This window comes from Dipodomys merriami, unplaced genomic scaffold, assembly GCF_024711535.1.
Source record: "Dipodomys merriami isolate MVZ:Mamm:240054 unplaced genomic scaffold, mDipMer1.0.p SCAF_44, whole genome shotgun sequence".
In the NCBI taxonomy this organism is placed as follows: domain Eukaryota; kingdom Metazoa; phylum Chordata; class Mammalia; order Rodentia; family Heteromyidae; genus Dipodomys; species Dipodomys merriami.
In genome coordinates this window covers 6050393-6069634 of record NW_027206002.1, presented here as the reverse complement: position 1 = coordinate 6069634, position 19242 = coordinate 6050393, and the positions used below count along the sequence as shown (strand labels likewise).

Genomic DNA, 19242 nt, shown 5'->3' with positions numbered 1-19242 from the left:
CTCTGACTGGCTTTGAACCACAATCCTCAAGCCTCAGCCTCCTGAGTAGCTAGGATCACAGGCATGAGCTATCTGAGCTGGGATGACAAGGAACTTCTTGTGAGGAAAAACTACATCTTTCCCACCTTTGTTTCTGTGAGGATACACAGGTAGACCCAATGTACAGCACATAGAAACAGGTGATGTTCCTGTTGAATGAATGTAGCAGAATGATATGTAGTCTTGACTCATCCTGAAAAATGAAACCATGTAACTATTTGTTTTTACTAAAGCAAAATTCCAGGAGTCGGAAGACAAGCCATACCCCCCATTTGTTAAAACAAAACATACAGCTTTATTTGCCACACACAACTTTTGACTTTGTGTGCTCTACAAAAGATAAGTGATCTCTGTAACATTTTTATTCTGAACATGAGCAGTGACTGTACACTAATAAATAGTCATTTGATTCAGGTATAAATACAGTATCAAAAGGCATCAATCAAATGCAAGGAATACAAAATACAGCTTCAATCCAAACCTGGGACAGGGGAATTCTCTATGGATACAATACCACCTTCAGAACTGGAGAGAAGCTGGGTGCCGGTGGCTCATGCCTGTCATCCTAGCTACTCAGGAGGCTGAGATCTGAGGACCACAGTTCAAAGCCAGCCTAGGCAAGAAAATCTGTGAGGCTCTTATCTTCAATGAACCACCAGAAAATCAGAAGTGGCGCTGTGGCTCAAGTGGTAGAGCGCTTGCCTTGAGCTGAAGAGCTGAGGGCTCGTTCCCAGGCCCAGAGTTCAAGCCCCTTGATTGACAAAAACAAAAAACAAAAGCTTGACATGGGGAGGGGGCAGGGAGGGAACGTACCAGGAAAGAAGCCTTTGGTGATACTACAAGGTGAGCAATGTACTTGGGCTCATTAAAATCCCAGGGAGTGCTTATAATTTTAGCTACTTTGGAGGCTGAGATCTGAGGATCATAGTTCAAAGTCAGCCTGGGCAGGAGAGTCTATGAGATACTTATCTCTACTCCATACACACAAAAAAAGCCAGAGGTGGAGCTATGGCTCCACTAGTTAGAACACTAGCCTTGAGCAAAAGAAGCTCAGGAACAGCACCCAGGATTCCACGTTCAAGCCCCAGGACTGGCACAAGAAAAAAAGATAATCTCCAAGGAATCTCACCTTCAAAAAGATAATGTCATATAAGAAATCTTTTAAAAGAAGACCACAGAGGGCTGGGAAGGTGGCTCAGTGGTAGAGCGAGCGCTTGCCTTGCATGCATGAGGCCCTGGGTTCGATTCCTCAGCACCACATAAGCAAAAAGAAAAAAGCCGGAAGTGGCATTGTGGCTCAAGTGGTAGAGTGCTAGCCTTGAGCTGAAGAGCTGAGGGACAGCGCCCAGGCCCAGAGTTCAGGCCCCACGACTGGAACCCCCCCCCTCCAAAAAAAAAAAAAGACCACAGAGATCAGACAATTCCAGTGTTTTTCTTCTAGGCTGAACATCATAGAAATCATCTCTAATTGAGGCTTTCCAATAAAAGAATGGACAAAATGCAGAAAAAGGAAACAGATGATTATGGATACATTGGCCCCTAAACGACAGAGTTAGATCTGGGTTTGTTTTTCTTTTATACAACAATTGTGCTTAAAAGTTATGCATCTGAATCTCAAGCCAGTCAAAATAGTCCATGATTTGGAAGGAGCAACAACAACAACAAAATCCCAGATTACAACATTATCGAAGAGCTTTATCTCAACATGGAGAAAACAAGTGGTCTCTTAGGTCATGGAGCATTTCTCCTAACGAAATGTCCAAGAAGAAAGACTACAGCTCCAAGTGAGAGGGGAAAAAACAAATCAAGGGAGTATTAGGACTTGGGTAGCCGAGTGCTTTGGAGATGTCTGGAAGTCATCTGTATAAATGGGTCATGAACTAGGACTCTGGGAGAATCAAAGGGCGAATTAACTAAGCTAGTGATCAAGGTAGGGATGGAGATCAAGGAAGTGCAGGTCAGAGGGCACGCCACCCTCTTTTGGGGAGGTGGGGGTGGAGGTGGTATTAATTAGCCTCTGAGTTTTTCCTCCTTTGTTGAGTTCCTCTCCTTTGCAATTCCTTTCATTCTCAATAGGAGGCAGTATGGAACAGCCATAGAGCATCTACATCCGGGTTAGATTTGGGTTAGGAACACATCCTTCTTAGTTCTTGTCTGGGCAGGTGTCCTGGGCGTGGCATGAATGCAGTATTCATCAACAGTGCTCCATCCACACCGGACATCTTTACGCATCTTGCATGACTCAGTTTCCATCCAGGTGGCTGGAGCAGGAACAAACCCCTTAAACTCTTCTCCCAGAATCTTGCGAATCTTCAAATCTCAACCTTAAGGCCTAGGGCAGAAGTAATCTTCCATTGCTCTGCAGAGCCACACGGAGTGGCATGACACTGCCCCCTGTTGGTGCAAGTGGGGTAGTACAGAGAAGGAAGCAGGTGGAGCGAGGGGGTGGGGATTCAGGGGAGGGGAAAAGGAGCTAGCAGTATTCATTCCTTCAACAATCTTTGTCAAAGCAGAGGCAAAATCGCTCATAGGACTTGGTACAGACTAGGGGTGTTGGAATGCCAACCAACCCCAAATCTCTCTTTTGGTCCCCTGTGGTTCTCCAACATCAGATGCTCCTCGTATTCCTGACTAGACATTAGGTTTTCAATAGCTAGAACCCATCCCACAGAGCGAGAGGAATGGCAGCCTGCTCTGTGCGACTCCCCAAAGCCACTTCTGATGACATCCGGCCTGGGAGGTGAGCAGCAGTGCCCAACAGCTTCGCAGTTGGGGAAGTCTTTCTGGCCTTCATCAACTCACCGCATTCTTAGCAAAAGCGCCAGGGCTGTCATCCCCTCAGCCACCAGAGACTGGAGAATTGCAGTGTTGGGACACATGATTAAAAACAAAAAGTCTCTTGAACCACGCAGCTTTAGATCCATGCTTGAAATAATAATTCTGAGAACCCGGGCTGCTCCATCAGCCTCTCCTTGTGAAGAAGCACAAGCAAGGTTTCCTGGAACTGTCAGATGGAGGTTTCCGCTCAGGCCCGTGGCTTGGCCTCCAGCCTCTGTCTGTCAGGATGCTACGTTCGCTGCAGCTCAGGGACCAGAACCAGGAATCCAGCCGCCTCCCGGGAGCCCTGGGCTGGTGGCAGCTTTTCATGCTCAATGGTAGGAGACCATCCTTCTTCTGTCACCATCCGTAGCCCCTAGGCTGTCAGGGGATTTTCTGCTAAAGTCCCGATTCTGCGATTTCTGCCAGCTGACCCAACAGTCTGGAGAAGGGTGGCCGGTCTTCCGGTCTCTGGAGGAGAAGAAAAAGATCTCTGTGAGGTCGTCGTACTTCCACGGCAAATTCAAGTTCAAAGCAAACTAGAATTTAACAGTGGAATTTTCTTTTTTTAAAGTGCCCATCCTGGGGCTTGAACTCAGGGACTGGGCTCTGTGCCTGAGGTTTTTCGCTTAAAGCTAGCAGGCTATTACTTGAGCCACAGCTCCATTTCTGAGTGTTGGGTGGTTCCTTGGTGATCAGAGTCTCACAGAGTTTTCTACCCAGGTGGGATTCGAACCTTGATCCTCAGATCTCAGTTTCCTGGGTGGCTAGGATTACAGGCGTGAGGCACTAGGGCCTGGCTGATCATGTGATCTTCTGCTAATTTGAAAACACGGATTTGTAGAGGTTGCACTGGATGCACCAGGCTCCCGTGGTTCACGGTAGTTAGGTGGCCTTGTTTTAAATCTCAACCTCACTACTAGATTAGTTGTGTGACATCATCATCCAGTTACTAAACCTCTCTAGCAGGTCAATCTTATCCATATAAAGGAGATAATTAAAAAAATTAAAAGTAAAATAAAAGGGGGCTGGGAAGGTGGCTCAGTGGTACAGTGCTTGCCTTGCATGCCTGAGTCCCTGGGTTCGATTCCTCAGCACCACATAAGCAAAAAGAAAAAAGCCGGAAGTGGCATTGTGGCTCAAGTGATAGAGTGCTAGCCTTGAGCTGAAGAGCTGAGGGACAGCACCCAGGCCCAGAGTTCAGGCCCCACGACCAGACCCCCCCCCAAAAAAAATAAATAAAAATAAAGGGTAAACTTTGTAGTGAAAGGAAGAAATAAATGCACAGAGAAACAGGACAGGAAAAGTGTACTGCGAAGATCTTAATTCTTCCTGGCGTGGTCTTCGGAATTCACAATTCCTGTGAAAATCCCATCGAGTTATGCTGTGGGTTCCCACAATTGGCCCCTGAGCTTTGTATAGAAGCCCCGTGTGCCAATGACAAAGCTACACATCTTCAGAACTCGCTAAAAAGCTCAAGATAGGGCGGTGTTGGCGAGAGGCTAAACACATAGGCCAGTGGTGTAGACAGAGAGAAGGAAGACCATTCTTCTCACCAGTGGAGAACAGTGTAAAAGAAAAGAAAAATTGAACCCAGGCACTGATGGCTCACACCTGTCATCCTAGCCACTCAGGAGGCTGAGAGCTGAAGGATCACAGTTTGAAGCCAGCCCGGGCAGGAAAATCCATGAGACTCTTATCTCCAATAAACCAGCAGAAAATTGGAAGGGGCACTGGGGTTTAAAGTGGTAGAGTGCTAGCCTTGATCAAAGAGAGCTCAGAGACAGCACCTAGGCCCTGAGTTCAAGCCTCATGACCAGCAAAATAAAATAAAACAGAAACACCCTCCAGGTCACCTGGCTGGTAATGTATTTCAGCCATCCTGTTGCGCCATCTCTAATAGCATTCCTGTAGACAGAGGTAGGAGACACAGTGCCTTCCAATGCAGGGGGACTCGTCATCTACTGACCTCTTTCCAGCAGAGATTCATGAGCTGGTAGATGGGCGGTGAGGCCAGGCGGGGCTTATATAACCGAAAGCCGGTACTAATGTCTTCCACCACCTCTGAGTTGCTTCGGTTTTCATATGGGATTTTGCCTTCGCTGAAGACTTCCCACATGAGCACACCTAGAAGCAAGGATGGAAAAACACACCGCTGAAGAAAAACCTCTACCCATTGCCCCAAAATAACCTGAATAAAAGTCACCCCACAAAACCTGCTCCCAGGGACCCTCCCCCACCTTGGAACAGCAGCTCTGGGAGCTCCCCCAAAATTCCTGGGTTGGAATTCAAGGCCTGATGGTACAGAACACTCACACCGGAAGATGACAGTTTTTGTTTTTCTGAGGTGTCTTTACAAAGTGGGGTGCTGCTGGTAAACCCTGCCAGGCCAACAATGGCTGTCTGATTGTTCTGCAGACCTTGTGGTGCCCAGATGAGAGGCTGGGCTTGCTCAAGATGGCTCAGGAGGGCAAGGCGGGCAGACACATCCTTGGGCTGGGTTTTAGCAGGCCGAGGGAGGCAGGGAGCTCTCGGTCCATCTTGGGTCTCTGGAGCTCCAGCGTGTCACCCTATTTCCCCCTCCCTGTCCTTCAAGGAACCCTTTCTTATTCTGTGCCCATCTGTCAAGCGGCCTCATTCCTGGATTCTGTCCAAATAACATGCGGCAAATTACAGCCTAACCCTGTCATTAGAAAACGCAGGAGAAAATTCCCAGGCCGACACCTTCTGTAATGGAACAAACCTCACTCAGAGCCGAGACAAAGGTGTCAGGGTGCCAGGGATCTTCGTGTGGCCCTGGTTTTGTCTGGAGCGGTCAGCTTTGACATCTACTGAGAATCAGGCTCTTGGAAGTGGACATTGTGTGTGTGTGTGTGTGTGTGTGTGTGTGTGTGTGTGTGTGTGTGTTCTAGACTTGAACTCAGGGTCCTGTTCCCTGAGCTTTCTTTTTGGTAGCTAGCACTCTATCACTTGAGACACGGCACCACTTGGGGCTTTTCCTGAGTAGTTTATTGGAGAGAAGAGTCTCGCAGGTTTTCCTGCCCTGGCTGGCTTTGAACTGCAATCCTCAGGATCTCAGCCGCTTGAGTGGCCAGGATGATAGGCGTGAGTCACTGGCTCCCAATGGCCCCTACCTCTCTGATAATTTCTTCTTGTCTTCCAAGTCTTGGCTTCAGTCACCTCTTCAAGAAGTCTTCCCATACCCCACTGGTGAGAGTAGAGCTGTCTCCCATCTTACCCACTCTGCATCCTGTTAGCATTTCATCATGGCACATCTTATCGCTTATGCCTTCGCTTGTTCACGCGATTCTCATCTGCCCCCCTCTCCCCTCACACTCAGCTGCAGGAGGACAGCAGTCTCTTCTGTCTCGTGAACTATGACAACCTTGGCGCAGAGATGAGCCCCTGGCACATAGTAGATGCTCAGTAAATTGTTGTTGGGAGACAAAGTACTTATTGAACGTTCATATTTGGAAAGTTCCTATTCTTAAAAAAAAAACCACAACAACACACAACAAAATCCTGACTTTTCCAGATTTTGCCTTCAGAGTAGCAGCTGCCAGAATCCCATTTCCATGTTGGTTTTGGAGATCTCCCATTTCAGGAAAGGCCTTATCCTCCATGTTGGGCTGTTGGTCCCCAGGCCTTCAGTGGGATCCCCTCACCCTCATGGGGTCTGGGCAGGTGGGGGGAGGGAGGAGATACTCACCGAAGGACCACACATCCGACTTGCTGCTGTAGCGGCTGAAGGAAAACACCTCTGGGGACGCCCACTTCACGGGGAATTTGGTGCCCGTGGAACTTATGTACTGGTCATCGAGAACGAACCTGGGGGAGGGAGAGGCACAAGGAGTCATTATGGAGCAAGGGCTCTGACCCGCTCCTCAGCCTCGGCTGCTCCCACCGGACCCGCTATTACCTGGTCATCCCAAAGTCAGACACCTTGATGACCTGGTTTTCTCCCACCAAACAATTCCGAGCAGCCTGCAGAGGAGAGAGGAACTATGTCAGTGGAAGGGACTTTTAATTATGCCATAGGTTTTCTCTCTGTGTGTGTGTGTGTGTGTGTGTGTGTGTGTGTGTGTGTGTGGCATGCACACACTCACACTAGTCCTGGGGTTTGAACTTAGGGCCTGGGCACTGTCCTTTAGTTTTATGCTCAAGGCTAGCACTCTACCATTTGAGCCATAGCTCTACTTCCAGCTTTTTGGTGGTTAATTAGAGATAAGAGGCTCAGATTTTTTTGTTCCCCAGGCTGGCTTTGAACCCCAATCCTCAGATCTCAGCCTTCTGAGTAGTTAGGATGATAGGGGTGAGCCACCAGGGCCCAGTCAATTATCCTATATTTTGCTTTGTTGCGTTTTGTTGTTGTGGCCTTGAGTAGCTGTACAGGTATTAATAATTAATAATCTCTCCCCCCATAGTGACACCTGTAAGTACCAGTTACTCAGAAAGCTGAGGACTGGAAGACATGGTTCAAAGCCAGCCAGAACAGGAAAGTTCAGGGGACTCCATCCCCAAATAACTAGCACATAGGTCACAATGGGAGACATGGTGCCAACTGGTAAAGTACCAGCTACCAGTGAAGAAAGCTGAGCTCTGAGTTCAAGACCTGGTACCAATGCGCACCCCCTCACCCGTCCCCCCCCCCAATCCTAGGCTGGATGGCAACATCATGGGACAGGAAAGGGTGTTATGACTCATGGAAGAATAGTTTGAGGCTGCCAATCCTCTTAAAATTACTCCTCGATACTGGGGTTTGACACAAGCCCAGGACGGAAAAATCCATTAGACTCTTATCACCAATTAATTACCACCAAAAAGCTAGAAGTGGACATGTGGCTCCAATGCTAGGAGATGTGGTTCAATACTAGTAGAGCACTATCATTGAACAACAACAACAAAGCTTAGGGATCATGCCCAGGCCCTGAGTTCAAGCCCCAGGACTGGCACAAAAGAAAATTTAGTCCACAGTGGGGAGATGTTCCTGACCCCTTACCACATACAGATATAAGATATATTTCTCTATATTATAGCGTATCAGGTCATGCTGGAAGAACTCTTAAGAGACAAAAGCCCCAATGACACTCACACTTGAAAGTGTAAATCAAGCCAGACGCCAGTGGCTCACACCTGTCATCCTAGCTATTTAGGAGGCTGAGATCTGAGGATCCGGTTCAAAGCCAGCCAGTGCAGAAAAGTCCCCGTGAGACTCTTCTCTCCAATGAACCACCAGAAAATCAAAAGTGGAGCTGTGGCTCAAAGTGGTAGAAAGCTAGCCTTGAGCAAAAAAAAAGAGCTCAGGGACAGTGCCCAGGCCCCGAGTTCAAGCCTCACGACTAACAACAACAACGAAAAGAACAGGAAAAAAAAAAAGAAAGAAAGAAAAGAAAAGCAAGTGTAAATTGAGCACCAACCCCTGGACTCCTGGAAAGGTGATGCATGGTACTTATCCATTTCTCTCATTTATTTTGCCTGGAGGAGGCCCAGAAGGGCTGAGAAGAAGTGGCTGTTGACACCACTTTGGAAAAAAAAAAAAAACAGCCAAGCAGTTACTTGGAGAGTATAAATTGGAGGAAGGGCTAGGATGACAGCCAAGATCTGAGTCTTGAACTGCTCCTGCCAGGACCTCCCGGAGAGGGTGGAAGATGGGAGGTGTGGAGAGAGGAAGGGAGGCTTGTGATTGGCCCCGGGTCAGGTGCCCACACCCGTACCAGGTCTCTGTGGATGACGCACTCCTTCTCCAGGTAACTCATGCCCTCACACACGTCCTGGCACATGCCCAGCAGGGTCTCAGCCCCAAAGAGCCCGCGCTGGCTGCGCAGGTAATCCGACAGGCAGCCGTGCTCCATGAACTCGAATACCAGGCAGGTGGGGGCCTGCTCCAGGCATACGCCGTAGAGCTGCACCAGTTTGGGGTGTGAGAGTTTCCTGGAAGGAGAGCAAAGCCAAGCAAGGGGTGAGAAGCTCACTCCAGCGCAGTCTCGCTGAAGGGCTGAGCAGGGCTGAATGACGGATGTCGCTTCACCTAACTCATGGTGTTGAGGAAAGAATTTCCTCCCCCTCAAAAACCATCTGGGGATGGCGAGGGGTGGGTTGTAGGAATAGAATGGTCAGAGGTCAGTGTGGCTGCCCAGGCAGGGGCCAGGGGAGAGATGGGAGGCCCATGGTCAGGGAGTTGGCAGGGCCGGTCTTCTAGACCAGGATGAGGAAGCCTGGCTGTTCTCTGCCATAGGAATTCACTGCTGGCATCTGAAGAGGGAGCTGGCATTGGAGGGGGCCTTTGAAGAGCCCTGCACACCCCTCCACCACGAGGCTCCCAGGCCACTCACATCATGACTTCCGCCTCCTCGATGAAGGCCTCTTCCGACATCGCCCCCTGCTGGATGGTCTTGATAGCCACCTTGTGTGTGTGCAGCCAGTAGCCAAGATGCACCAGGCCAAACTGCCCGCTGCCAATCTCTTGCACAAACGTGAGCTCTGAAGGGTGGATCTCCCACTTTCCTGGGAGGAGGGAAGGGAGGGTCGGTGGAGGGAGCAGAGAGGTACAGAGCAGGCAACTGACAGAGCATAGGACTCACAGACATCTCTACCTAGAATTTTTTTGCTTAAGATGAATATAACTCAAATTGGGCAAATACATAATATAACATATAAATAATATACTATAATGCAAATAGGTAAATCCTAGACTTAGAACTATCACAAAGAATCATCTTTCCCCCCCCCAAATAGTAACATAGGAAACCATAAATATATATTACATATGATATATAATTATACATGATGTATAATCATACATGCTATTATATAATTATACATCATGTATAATTATAACTGCATATGTATATCTTTTATAATTATGCATAATATATTATACATCGTACTACATATGTTATATAATACTTTACATCATATACTGTATAATATACATAATATGTTATATATAGTATTTTATATACCATATAGCATATGTATTATATATGATATATAATGTATATAATACATTATCATATATTATATAATTATAATAAATGTATATTTTATAGGTTATATATTACATATTATCTATTATATAATATATACACAATATATTTTATACCTAATGTAATATATAATACATATATTATGTATAATTATATGTAATATATAACACAATATGTACATATATTATATACTACATATACTGTATATGTATATTATATATATATATATATCTATCTCCACATCAGTACCGCACCTGCTCTTGCTCTAGTGATCCTCTGAAGCCTGGCCTCACAGCAAACCCTCTTAAATTTGCTCTAGATCTCTGAGGACGTGAATTTTACCCCAGTTTTTAAAATCTTTCTGATATTGCATTGCTCACCATATCTCAACCCTGCCGTGACCGGGGCTTTCTGCCTCCAGGAACAGACTGGATACCGGAGTCGGGTGACCAGGCCTGGGTTGATTGAAAAGCCAAAGCCCACGGTTAGAGTTTTGCCGCGGCCACTGTCTGCGTGAAGGCACCAGGAAGGAAAGTCCGGCCGGATGCAAACATCCTGGCACCTTGCTTGTTGGGGATCTCCTACCCCCACCCAAATCTGGTCTTGTCCCTGGGAATTTACCTCCTCCGTTGTGCTGGTGGTATTTGATGAGGAGGGGGATGGAGTCGAACACGTACTTTTCGGCCACGTAGTATCGCTTGGGGTTGTCGTTTGTTTCTTTGATGTGATAATGCTTTATACAGGGGTTGTTCTCGCTTGAAGCAGAGAATGCAGAGTCAGTAGGGGTTAGATGCGATACTGTCACCTAGACTTAGTACTATCTCTGTGTTGGGCCTCTGGGGTAGATGGCAGGGGTACAGTATTGCAGTGTGTGTGTGTGTGTGTGTGTGTGTGTGTGTGTGTGTGTGTGTGTGTGTGTGTGTGTGTGTGTGGTGTTCTTGAGTCTGCACAGGAGCCTCTTGCTCAATGTCTGAGGCCATCTGCGTTCTGTGGGTCACTCTTTCCTTCTGCAAGTCTCCTACTCCCCCCCCCCCTTCCTTGTTTTTGCTAGTCCTGGGGATTGAACTCAGGGCCTGGGCACTACCTTTGAGCTTCTTTTTGCTCAAAGCTAGCCCTCTACCATTTGAGATACAGCACCATTTCTGACTTTTTTTTGAGTAGTGTGTACTGGAGATTAAGAGTCTCATGGACTTTCCTGCCCAGGCTGGCTTCATACTGTGATCCTCCAATCTCAACCTCCAGAGTAGCTAGGATTACAGGTGTGAGCTATCGGCACCCAGCCTCTGGCCTTGATTTTCTGAGGACGCAGGGTACATCACACCCCTGGAAGAAGCCTCTGGCTGCTGCACAATTGTCTTTGATGTGTGCATCCCATCACCTAGAGAAATTCTCCTTCCTCCTTCCCTATGCCCTGTCGGCACCCTACCTGACAACAGCCTTAGTGAACACGGACACAGTGTATGTTCCTGGAGTCCTGGAGTCTCGGACCATGAAGGCTCCTTCTTTGCCCTTAGGAAGAGGAGAAGGTTAATGAGTTCAGTGGGGAAGCCAGGCTATCCAACCTACTTTTGCCTTCTTGCTTGTGGAAGTGTGTGTGTTGGGGCGGGGGGTACTTTCTGACATAGAGCAGACTTTCAGTAACAATCGTTTCCATTTTGTTTCTTCACTCAACAGCTGTGTCAGGAACTCCTGTGTGGCTCAGGGATAGTTTGAGTGCTGAGTGATAGATAAATCACGGCCTCTTAGAACTCACCATGTGCTACTGTACAGAGATTTCCCAATGTTCACTCCAACATTGTAGTGTAGACATTATTATTCTCTATTACAGCAAAGATGTTAAATGTGCTTAGTGGTTTTTCCATAGCCCACAATGAGCAAGTGGCAGAGCGTGTGTGTGTGTGTGTGTGTGTGTGTGTGTGTGTGTGTGTGTGTGTGTGTGTGTGTGTGTGTGTGTGTAATTCATTTCTACTTTCTACTCCCTGATGCTCTATTTAATGGTTGCTGGAAGCTATTTCTGTAGGTGGATCTACCAAGTCAAACTAGAGTCTTAGATGACACCTTAGAATCCTAGAAAAAGGATAAACTGTTGCATAGAAGTGGCTAAGTAAGGGCTGGGACTGTGGCTTAGTGGTAGAGTGCTTGCCTAGCATGCATGAAGCCCTAGGTTCAATTCCTTAGTACCACATAAACACAAAAAGCTGGATGGTGTGCTGTGGCTCAAGTGGTAGAGTGCTAGCCTTGAGCAAAAGAAGTTCAGGCCCTGAGTTCAAGCCCCAGGACTGGCAAAAAAAAAAAAAAGAGTAAAAAAAAAGTGGATAAATAATACTCCTGTGTGAAGTTCAGACCTGTGGAAAGGAAAAAAAAGGAAGAGCATCATAGATAGAGAAAGAGGTGACAGGATAGCTGAAAAGCAACCATGGAGAAGCAGAAAGGCCACGCCAAGAAAGGCAGGAAAACAGCCCCACCTCCAAACCTGGTTCTCAGGATTAATGGAAAACCAGAAGTCTTAACCATAAGATAGGGACACAGCTGCAGCATAAAAAGACTGTTGTCCCAGCCAGAGGGGAGGCGACAGTTCTCACAAGCTTTAGATCCAGTGAAGACAGTAGGGGTCACTTTGGCCAACTGTACAAAAGGCCCAGAAATAAATCTACACAGGGTGCCAAAAACATGTTGGAAAAAAAGTCTCTTTAGCAATGGGGAGAACTGGATATCCACATGCAGAAGACATGAAACTAGGGTCAGTCTCTCTCACCTGGTACAAACATCAATTGAAAATGGATCAAAGACCTTGTGAAAGACCTGGAACTTCAAAACTATTAGAGGAAAACACTTAAAAATGCAGGCATAGGCAATCACTTTCTGAACTGGATTTCAATTTATTATGAAGTAATAGGAGGAACTGACAAGGCTAGTACTCTACCACTGAGCCACAGTGCCACTTCCAGCTTTTTCTGAGTAGTTAACTGGCAAGAAGAGTCTCATGGACTTTTCTGCCAGGGCTGGCTTTGAACTGGGACCTTCAGATCTCAGCTTCCTGAGTAGCTAGGATTACAGGTGTGAGCCACCAGTGTCCAGATGCTATTGATTTTTAAGCTCACCAACAAACTAAGGAGACTTACTGTGTCCAAAAGAAGTTTTTCAGCTTTGTCTCGACTTATGCTCTTGTTGTACCAGCTGAAAGCAGGAAAAGATTAGGTGTCAATGCCATTAAAAAATAAGCCATTATTTGCTTAAGGAATGATAATTCTAGAAAATCATGTGTTCACTTCCTGATTCTACCCATACTTTCAAACTCAAAAGCGAAGATCCATTTCTAGGCAAGAACAATGTTTACTTGGAGAGAAAGAACCAAAAAAGGAGTAAGCAAAACACTGATCATTGTTGAGGCTGGGTATTTTTTTGGCGGGGAGGAGATGGGATGTTTACACTATTCTCTCACTTTTGTGCATGCTAGCCATTTTCCACAATCGAGTTTTAGAAAACATTTATTTTCCTCTCCATTTAATAAGCCAGTGGGTGGTTATCAGTAGGAGGATGTTAGAGCATCTATAAAAAGGTAGTGCCAATTGACAAGTGCCACCTTTTCCATTTTCTGAGCTTACATTTGCCCATGGTCCCAATCATGGCTCCAAAATATTACATGGAAAGTTCTAGAATGAGTAAGTCATAGGTGTTTAAATGGTGCACTTCTTTTGGTTCCATGATGAAGTGACATGTGGTCTGGCTCCATCCTGCCCAGGTCATGTGATTTGTCCCTTTTTGCACAACATATGCAATGCTGTGGGTCACTCAGCAGCTGACTGAGTTTTCAGATGGACCTGACCCTCTATGCTTCTGTGTGTGTGTGTATGTGCGCGCGCGTGCGTGCGCGCGCACGCACGCACAACTTATTTTACTTGGCAATACCCCAAAGTGTAAGAGTAGTTATGATGGTAATTTTATCGATTAATAATTTATCTTGGGGTTAGAGGTGTGGTTCAGTTGGTAGAGCACCAGTCAATGAGCAAAAGTATCTGGAACCAAGTTTGAGTTCTGGTCTTATACCTCCCTCCCCAAAAGTATTAACTCTTGACTTAGGGAGGATTTCTTACTACTTCACTTTTCAGAAAATAATTAAAATATCTTACGCATAAGTGTTCAGGTTGTTGGGAGATTTTTCCACCAAATAACTGCTGGGTGCATATCCTTCATGCCTGTTTAAAGGGAAATTTAGTGTTTAGACACATATACATCTAACTTTTATAGCTTTGTTGTGTAGCGTCACTCTACTAAAAGTCCTCTAAAAAGGAAGAAGTCTCACATTATTTGGCATTTATGTTGGGCCATTGTAAAGTTTTACAGTAAAAGTAACAATCTGCTACTGTTCAAAGCAATAGATTTCACCACCAAAAGAGCAAATCTAATCAGTAACAAATAGCAAATATTTTGAAGGTTCAGTTTCTCTCATTGTGAAATTTCCTCTAATGAAACATTTTTTGGTGTGTGCTATAGTCAGTGTTTTTTTTTTAAATCTCTTTCTCACTTTATGCCACTTATAGTCAGGCAGCCCAAATAATTAAAATACTTAAAAAGTGACTTTTTAACCACAGGTCCTAGAAATATATATTCCCAGTTGGTATTGTATGCTTTTAAATTCAAGGCTTCTCTAACCGAATTTCTTCTTTTTTTGGGGGGGGGTCCAGTCGTAGGGCCTGAACTCTGGGCCTGGGCACTGTCCCTCAGCTCTTCAGCTCAAGGCTAGCGCTTTACCACTTGAGCCACAACATCTCTTCCGGCTTTTGTCTTTTTGCTTATGTGGTGCTGAGGAATCGAACCCAGGGCCTCAAGCATGCAAGGCAAGCGCTCTACCACTGAGCCACCTTCCCAGCCCCCCGAGTTTCTGCGGATACCTACACATGAGATAAAAATGGCAATGTGTTCCCTTTCTTTCTCTCCCCCCTCTCTGCCCCCTTTGAGAAGTTTATTGATAGCCAGAAAGGAATATAGATTTGGCAAACTTTTTGAGGAAATTATCTATCAGAATGAAGATACCATATACTCTGACTCAACATCTCCATAGTTAGAAATGCATGCATTCCAGAGAATGCCAAGATCATAAATAATGCAGGGTATTTCTTCATTGCAGCCTTGTTTGAAATAATGAAAAAAAGTATAACCTGAAAACAAAATGTCTTGCCAGGAAAGATTATTTAAATATAGTCCAAACATACATTCTAATACTGTGTTGTATGTACCATGATGGAAAAATATCTATGACATATCATCAAAGGTTAAAAGATGGGCAAAGAACAGAATGAATCATCTTAGTACAAATAAAGAAAGGACTTGTTTGCATATAATTTTCTTGCTTAGGAAGTACAAGAAAGCATTAAATGATTTTAGAACCAATGTGGAGGTAAATACAGAGTGACTTATTTTTCATATATCTATACGCACACATATATTTCTAAAGTTCGTTTCTTCCCTCCCCCTCCCTCCCTCCCTCCCTCCCTTTCTCCCTCTCTCCCTTTCTCCCTCCTTCCCTCCCTCCCTCCCTCCCTCCCTCCTTCCTTCCTTCCTTCCTTCCTTCCTTCCTTCCTTCCTTCCTTCCTTCCTTCCTTCCTTCCTTCTTTCCTTCTTGTGCTGAGATCAAATCCAAGGCTACAATCCAGAGGCTGCAAAAATGGATATTTTAAATAATCCATTCTTGGAAAACATTTAATATTAACCTATGAGATTGTTAGTCTTGATGTTTACAAAACATTGGAAGTAATCTAAGTGCCTACCAAAGAAATTCGACACATGTATGTGCTGATTTATGTAACTGTTGAACTCATATTCTGGAAGGTACTTCAGGTAGGGTTCAATACCTCTCATACAGGAAAAGGGGGGAAGGCATTCACGTCTAAAGTCATGAACATGCCAGCCCTCTCTGAAGGTTAGTAACAGTCATTTCTGCGTCTCGGGTTAAAGAAAGGCTCGTGCAATGTGTTTTGACTCAAAAAACAAAAACAGAAACAAAAACCCACCACCGTGGTGAAGTAGTTCTTGTACAACCTTGTTTTCTCCATGAATCATTCGGAGGGCTGGTTCAGGGCTTTCCTCCCAAACTGTCCTTCTGTCCATGTTTTCTTTCTGACACCCTGGCTGTACCTTTAGCTAGCCTTGGACACTCTAGAACCACAGTGCCAGTCTCCCAAATCAAAGAGGTCGGTGGAGAAACCCAGGGGCTTTGGGGGAGAGTTTAGGGCGAGGGGTGCTCAAGATGGGGGTACCGGGAGGCAAAGGGAAAGCCTGCTACTGCCCCTCCCTCCCTTCCTTCCTCTCTGCTCCCCTTGCCTAACTCAGTGAGGTGGGCGGTCTGCAAAAGAGGTGGTGGGAGGGAGAAATACCCTCTGTGTCCTCGGCTCCCACAGCGATCTTGAGGCCCCTGGAGACGTCTTACCCATTCTGGTCTTGAACTCGCCACCAGTGGACCTCAGAGCTGTCCAGCAGGACGTACTCTTCGTCGCGCTGCAGCGCGAGCTCCTGCGGGTCGTCGGTCTGGTAGTCATACAAGGCGATGAGCAGGGTTTCTTTAGGGTCCTGCAGGGACCGCTGAGGGGCGAGAACACAGACGTACAAAGGAGGTGAGGAGCGAAACCAGCTCCGCAAGGCTCCGAGCTGCATCTTGCTCCTGGAGTTACGTTAGGCCGCTGACAGGACAGCTAGGACACGCGGAGAGAGGAAGGATGGGTGAAGACAGTGATGGTAAGCAGTGTATACACACTGTGAAAATGGAAGCAGGCAACTTGAGGGGAAGGGGGGAGGGTTGGAAGAGATGGGGCGACGTGGACATTGGGGGTGACACTAAAACCAAGCTGCAGCGACTCATGACACCATGAGCTGAATTGAAACTCCTTTGTACAATGACTTAAAGATAACAACAGCAACAACAACAATAATAATTGCATGGCTCACACCTGTAATGGTAGCCACTCAGGAAGGCTGAGATCTGAGGAAGGTGGTTCAAAGCCAGCCCAGGGAAGGAAAAGTCTGACACACTCTTATCTTCAATGACTTACCCAAAGGCAAGAAGTGGAGCTGAGCTGTGGCTCAAAGTGGTAGAGTACCAGCCTTGAGCAAAAGAAGCTCAGTGCCCAAGCCCTGAGTTCAAGCCCCAGGACTGGGACACACACACACACACACACACACACACACACACACACACACACACACACACTGCATGAAAAATTACACTCAGAGCACTTTTGATTCTTTTACAGAGTGTGTGCTTTCATAGGTTGTATTATTTAGGACTTTTCTTTTCATGAAGACGGAAGGATCTTTACAAAACTATTTGTCTCCGGGCGCTGATGGCTCACGCCTGTCATCCCAGCCACTCAGGAGGCTGAGATCTGAGGATTGTGCTTCAAAGCCAGCCTGGGCAGGAAAGTCTGTGAAACTCTTATCTCCAAAAAGAAACCACCAGAAAACTGGATGTGGTGCTGTGGCTCAAGTGGTAGAGTGTTTGCCTTGAGCTGAAGAGCTGAGGGATAGCACCCAGGCCCAAGCCCCACAATTGACAAAAAAAAAAAAAAATAAAATAAAATAAAAATAAAAAAAATAGTCATATGCAGGGAGTGCTGGGCTGGTGATGGATGGAAATGACTAGAATGGAGCAAGAACGTGCGCATCATACAATGTGAGGGTTTTATCACTCAAGAAAATGGCTTGGGGACTCAGGTGATTAAAGGCAGTGCCATTTTCTGGCTACTACTACAGGTCTCAGAATAGCCCTGGCCCCCAAGACCCCCCCACCCCAGCCCCAGATGAGGGAGCTCTGCTGGGCGAAGGGGGCCCTCACAGAACTCAGATGTGACAGATACGGGGTACAGGGTGACCACTATACCAGAAACTCTGCGTCTAGGTAACTGGCAGAACAGCTTCTGAAACTTCTCTTAGGTCTTGATTTCCTGAGCTCTAATATGAGGATCAAACTACAGTTGCCCTATGAAGTAGATAGAAGAAATGCTTAGTGGCTTGTTGGTGGTGGTGGTGGTTATTGTTTTTTTGTTTTTGGTGCTGGTTTTGGGACTTGAACTCAACGCCTGACACTCAAAGCCCAATGCTCCTTGTGTATGACAAACATTTTGTTTCTACTGTTATGAAAAGAAAGAATAATAATAAATACTAGCTATATAAGCACATACTCTTTAAAATAATCCAAAGTGTTCTAAGTGTAATTTTTCATGCATTTGTGTGTGTGTGTGCCAGTCCTGGGGCTTGAGCTCAGGGCCTGGGCACTGTTCCTGAGCTGGTTTGCTCAAGGCTGGCACTCTACCAGTTGAGCCACAGCTCCACTTCCATTTTTTTGGTGGTTAATCCGAACCGAGCGTCTCACAGATTTTCCTGCCTGGGCTGGCTTCGACCGGTGATCCTCAGATCTCAGCCTCCCGAGTAAGCTAGGATGACAGGCGTGAGCCACCGGCGCCCACTGAGATGCTGGGTAGAAATGCGGAAGTGTTTGGAAATACAGAATTATCCAACGTACATCTCCAGAGTGCTGGCATGCCCGGGTGTGGAGTTGAGACACAGTTGGGTGTCAGTAACGATGGAGTGAATCACCAGAAGGTGGATAGGTGGCTGAGTTGAGCCCCTATCATGCACAGCCCCACAAAACAACCCAAGGACTCAGTGTTCTGAGCACAGCCCAGAGCAGACAGACACCCACCCACCTGAAGCCCCACGCCTGCCCTGGCTCACCCTGTTGTCTTCTGGAGTGGGAGGAAGAGGCTTCTTTGAAGCTGAAACAGAAAAAAAAAATTACAGAATAAAGTGAGCAAGAATCTTCCAGAGAAAATCTCTACAAAGAGAACCACCAAGAGAATGGGGTGGGGGAGGTGGTGTGGGGCCGAAGGTGAGGCCCAGACACAGAGAAACGAGAATGCTGCCTGATCAGAGACTTTCACCCTCCTCCTCCATCCCCAGCCCCAGTGGCTTGTTTCCAATTCACTTTTCCAGAAGATACCAGAAACGTCCAGAAAGTCAACATTCTGGATTCTCTTCTTTTGTACTCCCCAAGGGAAGCTTGTTTTTAGGGGGAGGAAGTGAGACTTGGAACCCTTCCTGGAAGGTAGAAAGACTTCCATGAACACGTTTGCCAATGACTGAAACCAAATGAGAGAAGGTCTGACGGGAACAGTGGCTCACTAGCTTCCTGGTGCTGCTGGGGGCTGGAGGAGGGGGCAGGGGGGCGGGGAGGGGATTATGCTCTTCTTTGAGTGGGCTGGAACCTGCACCAGGTTGTCTGAGGTATCTAAATGGAGTCCTGGCTAACTCCCCCAAACTATACACCCAACCAGCGTCCATGCATGCACGCATGCATCCATCCATCCATCTTTCATCTCCTTTCCTCCTTCCTCTTTCTCTTCTCTCT

At 46.5% G+C, this 19242-nt stretch overlaps 1 protein-coding gene across 2 annotated transcripts in view; it reads right to left on the bottom strand.

Annotated features, from left to right (window-relative positions):
• Positions 1-333: 333 nt before the first annotated feature.
• Itk (IL2 inducible T cell kinase) overlaps positions 334-19242 on the bottom strand; it is a 29746-nt gene continuing 10837 nt past the window's right edge. The window contains exons 5-17 of one of the 2 annotated variants that reach the window (XM_069993906.1): positions 18570-18610; positions 16270-16421; positions 13973-14038; positions 12965-13019; positions 11269-11351; positions 10464-10597; positions 10223-10297; positions 9189-9360; positions 8571-8787; positions 6776-6840; positions 6566-6684; positions 4826-4983; positions 334-3327 (exon numbers count right to left, since the gene is read on the bottom strand). In XM_069993906.1, coding sequence (XP_069850007.1) covers positions 3256-3327; positions 4826-4983; positions 6566-6684; positions 6776-6840; positions 8571-8787; positions 9189-9360; positions 10223-10297; positions 10464-10597; positions 11269-11351; positions 12965-13019; positions 13973-14038; positions 16270-16421; positions 18570-18610 — 1409 coding nt within the window. In that variant the 3' untranslated portion in view covers positions 334-3255. The remainder of the gene's footprint in view (positions 3328-4825; positions 4984-6565; positions 6685-6775; positions 6841-8570; positions 8788-9188; positions 9361-10222; positions 10298-10463; positions 10598-11268; positions 11352-12964; positions 13020-13972; positions 14039-16269; positions 16422-18569; positions 18611-19242) is intronic. The other variant, XM_069993907.1, reaches the window with a different exon arrangement.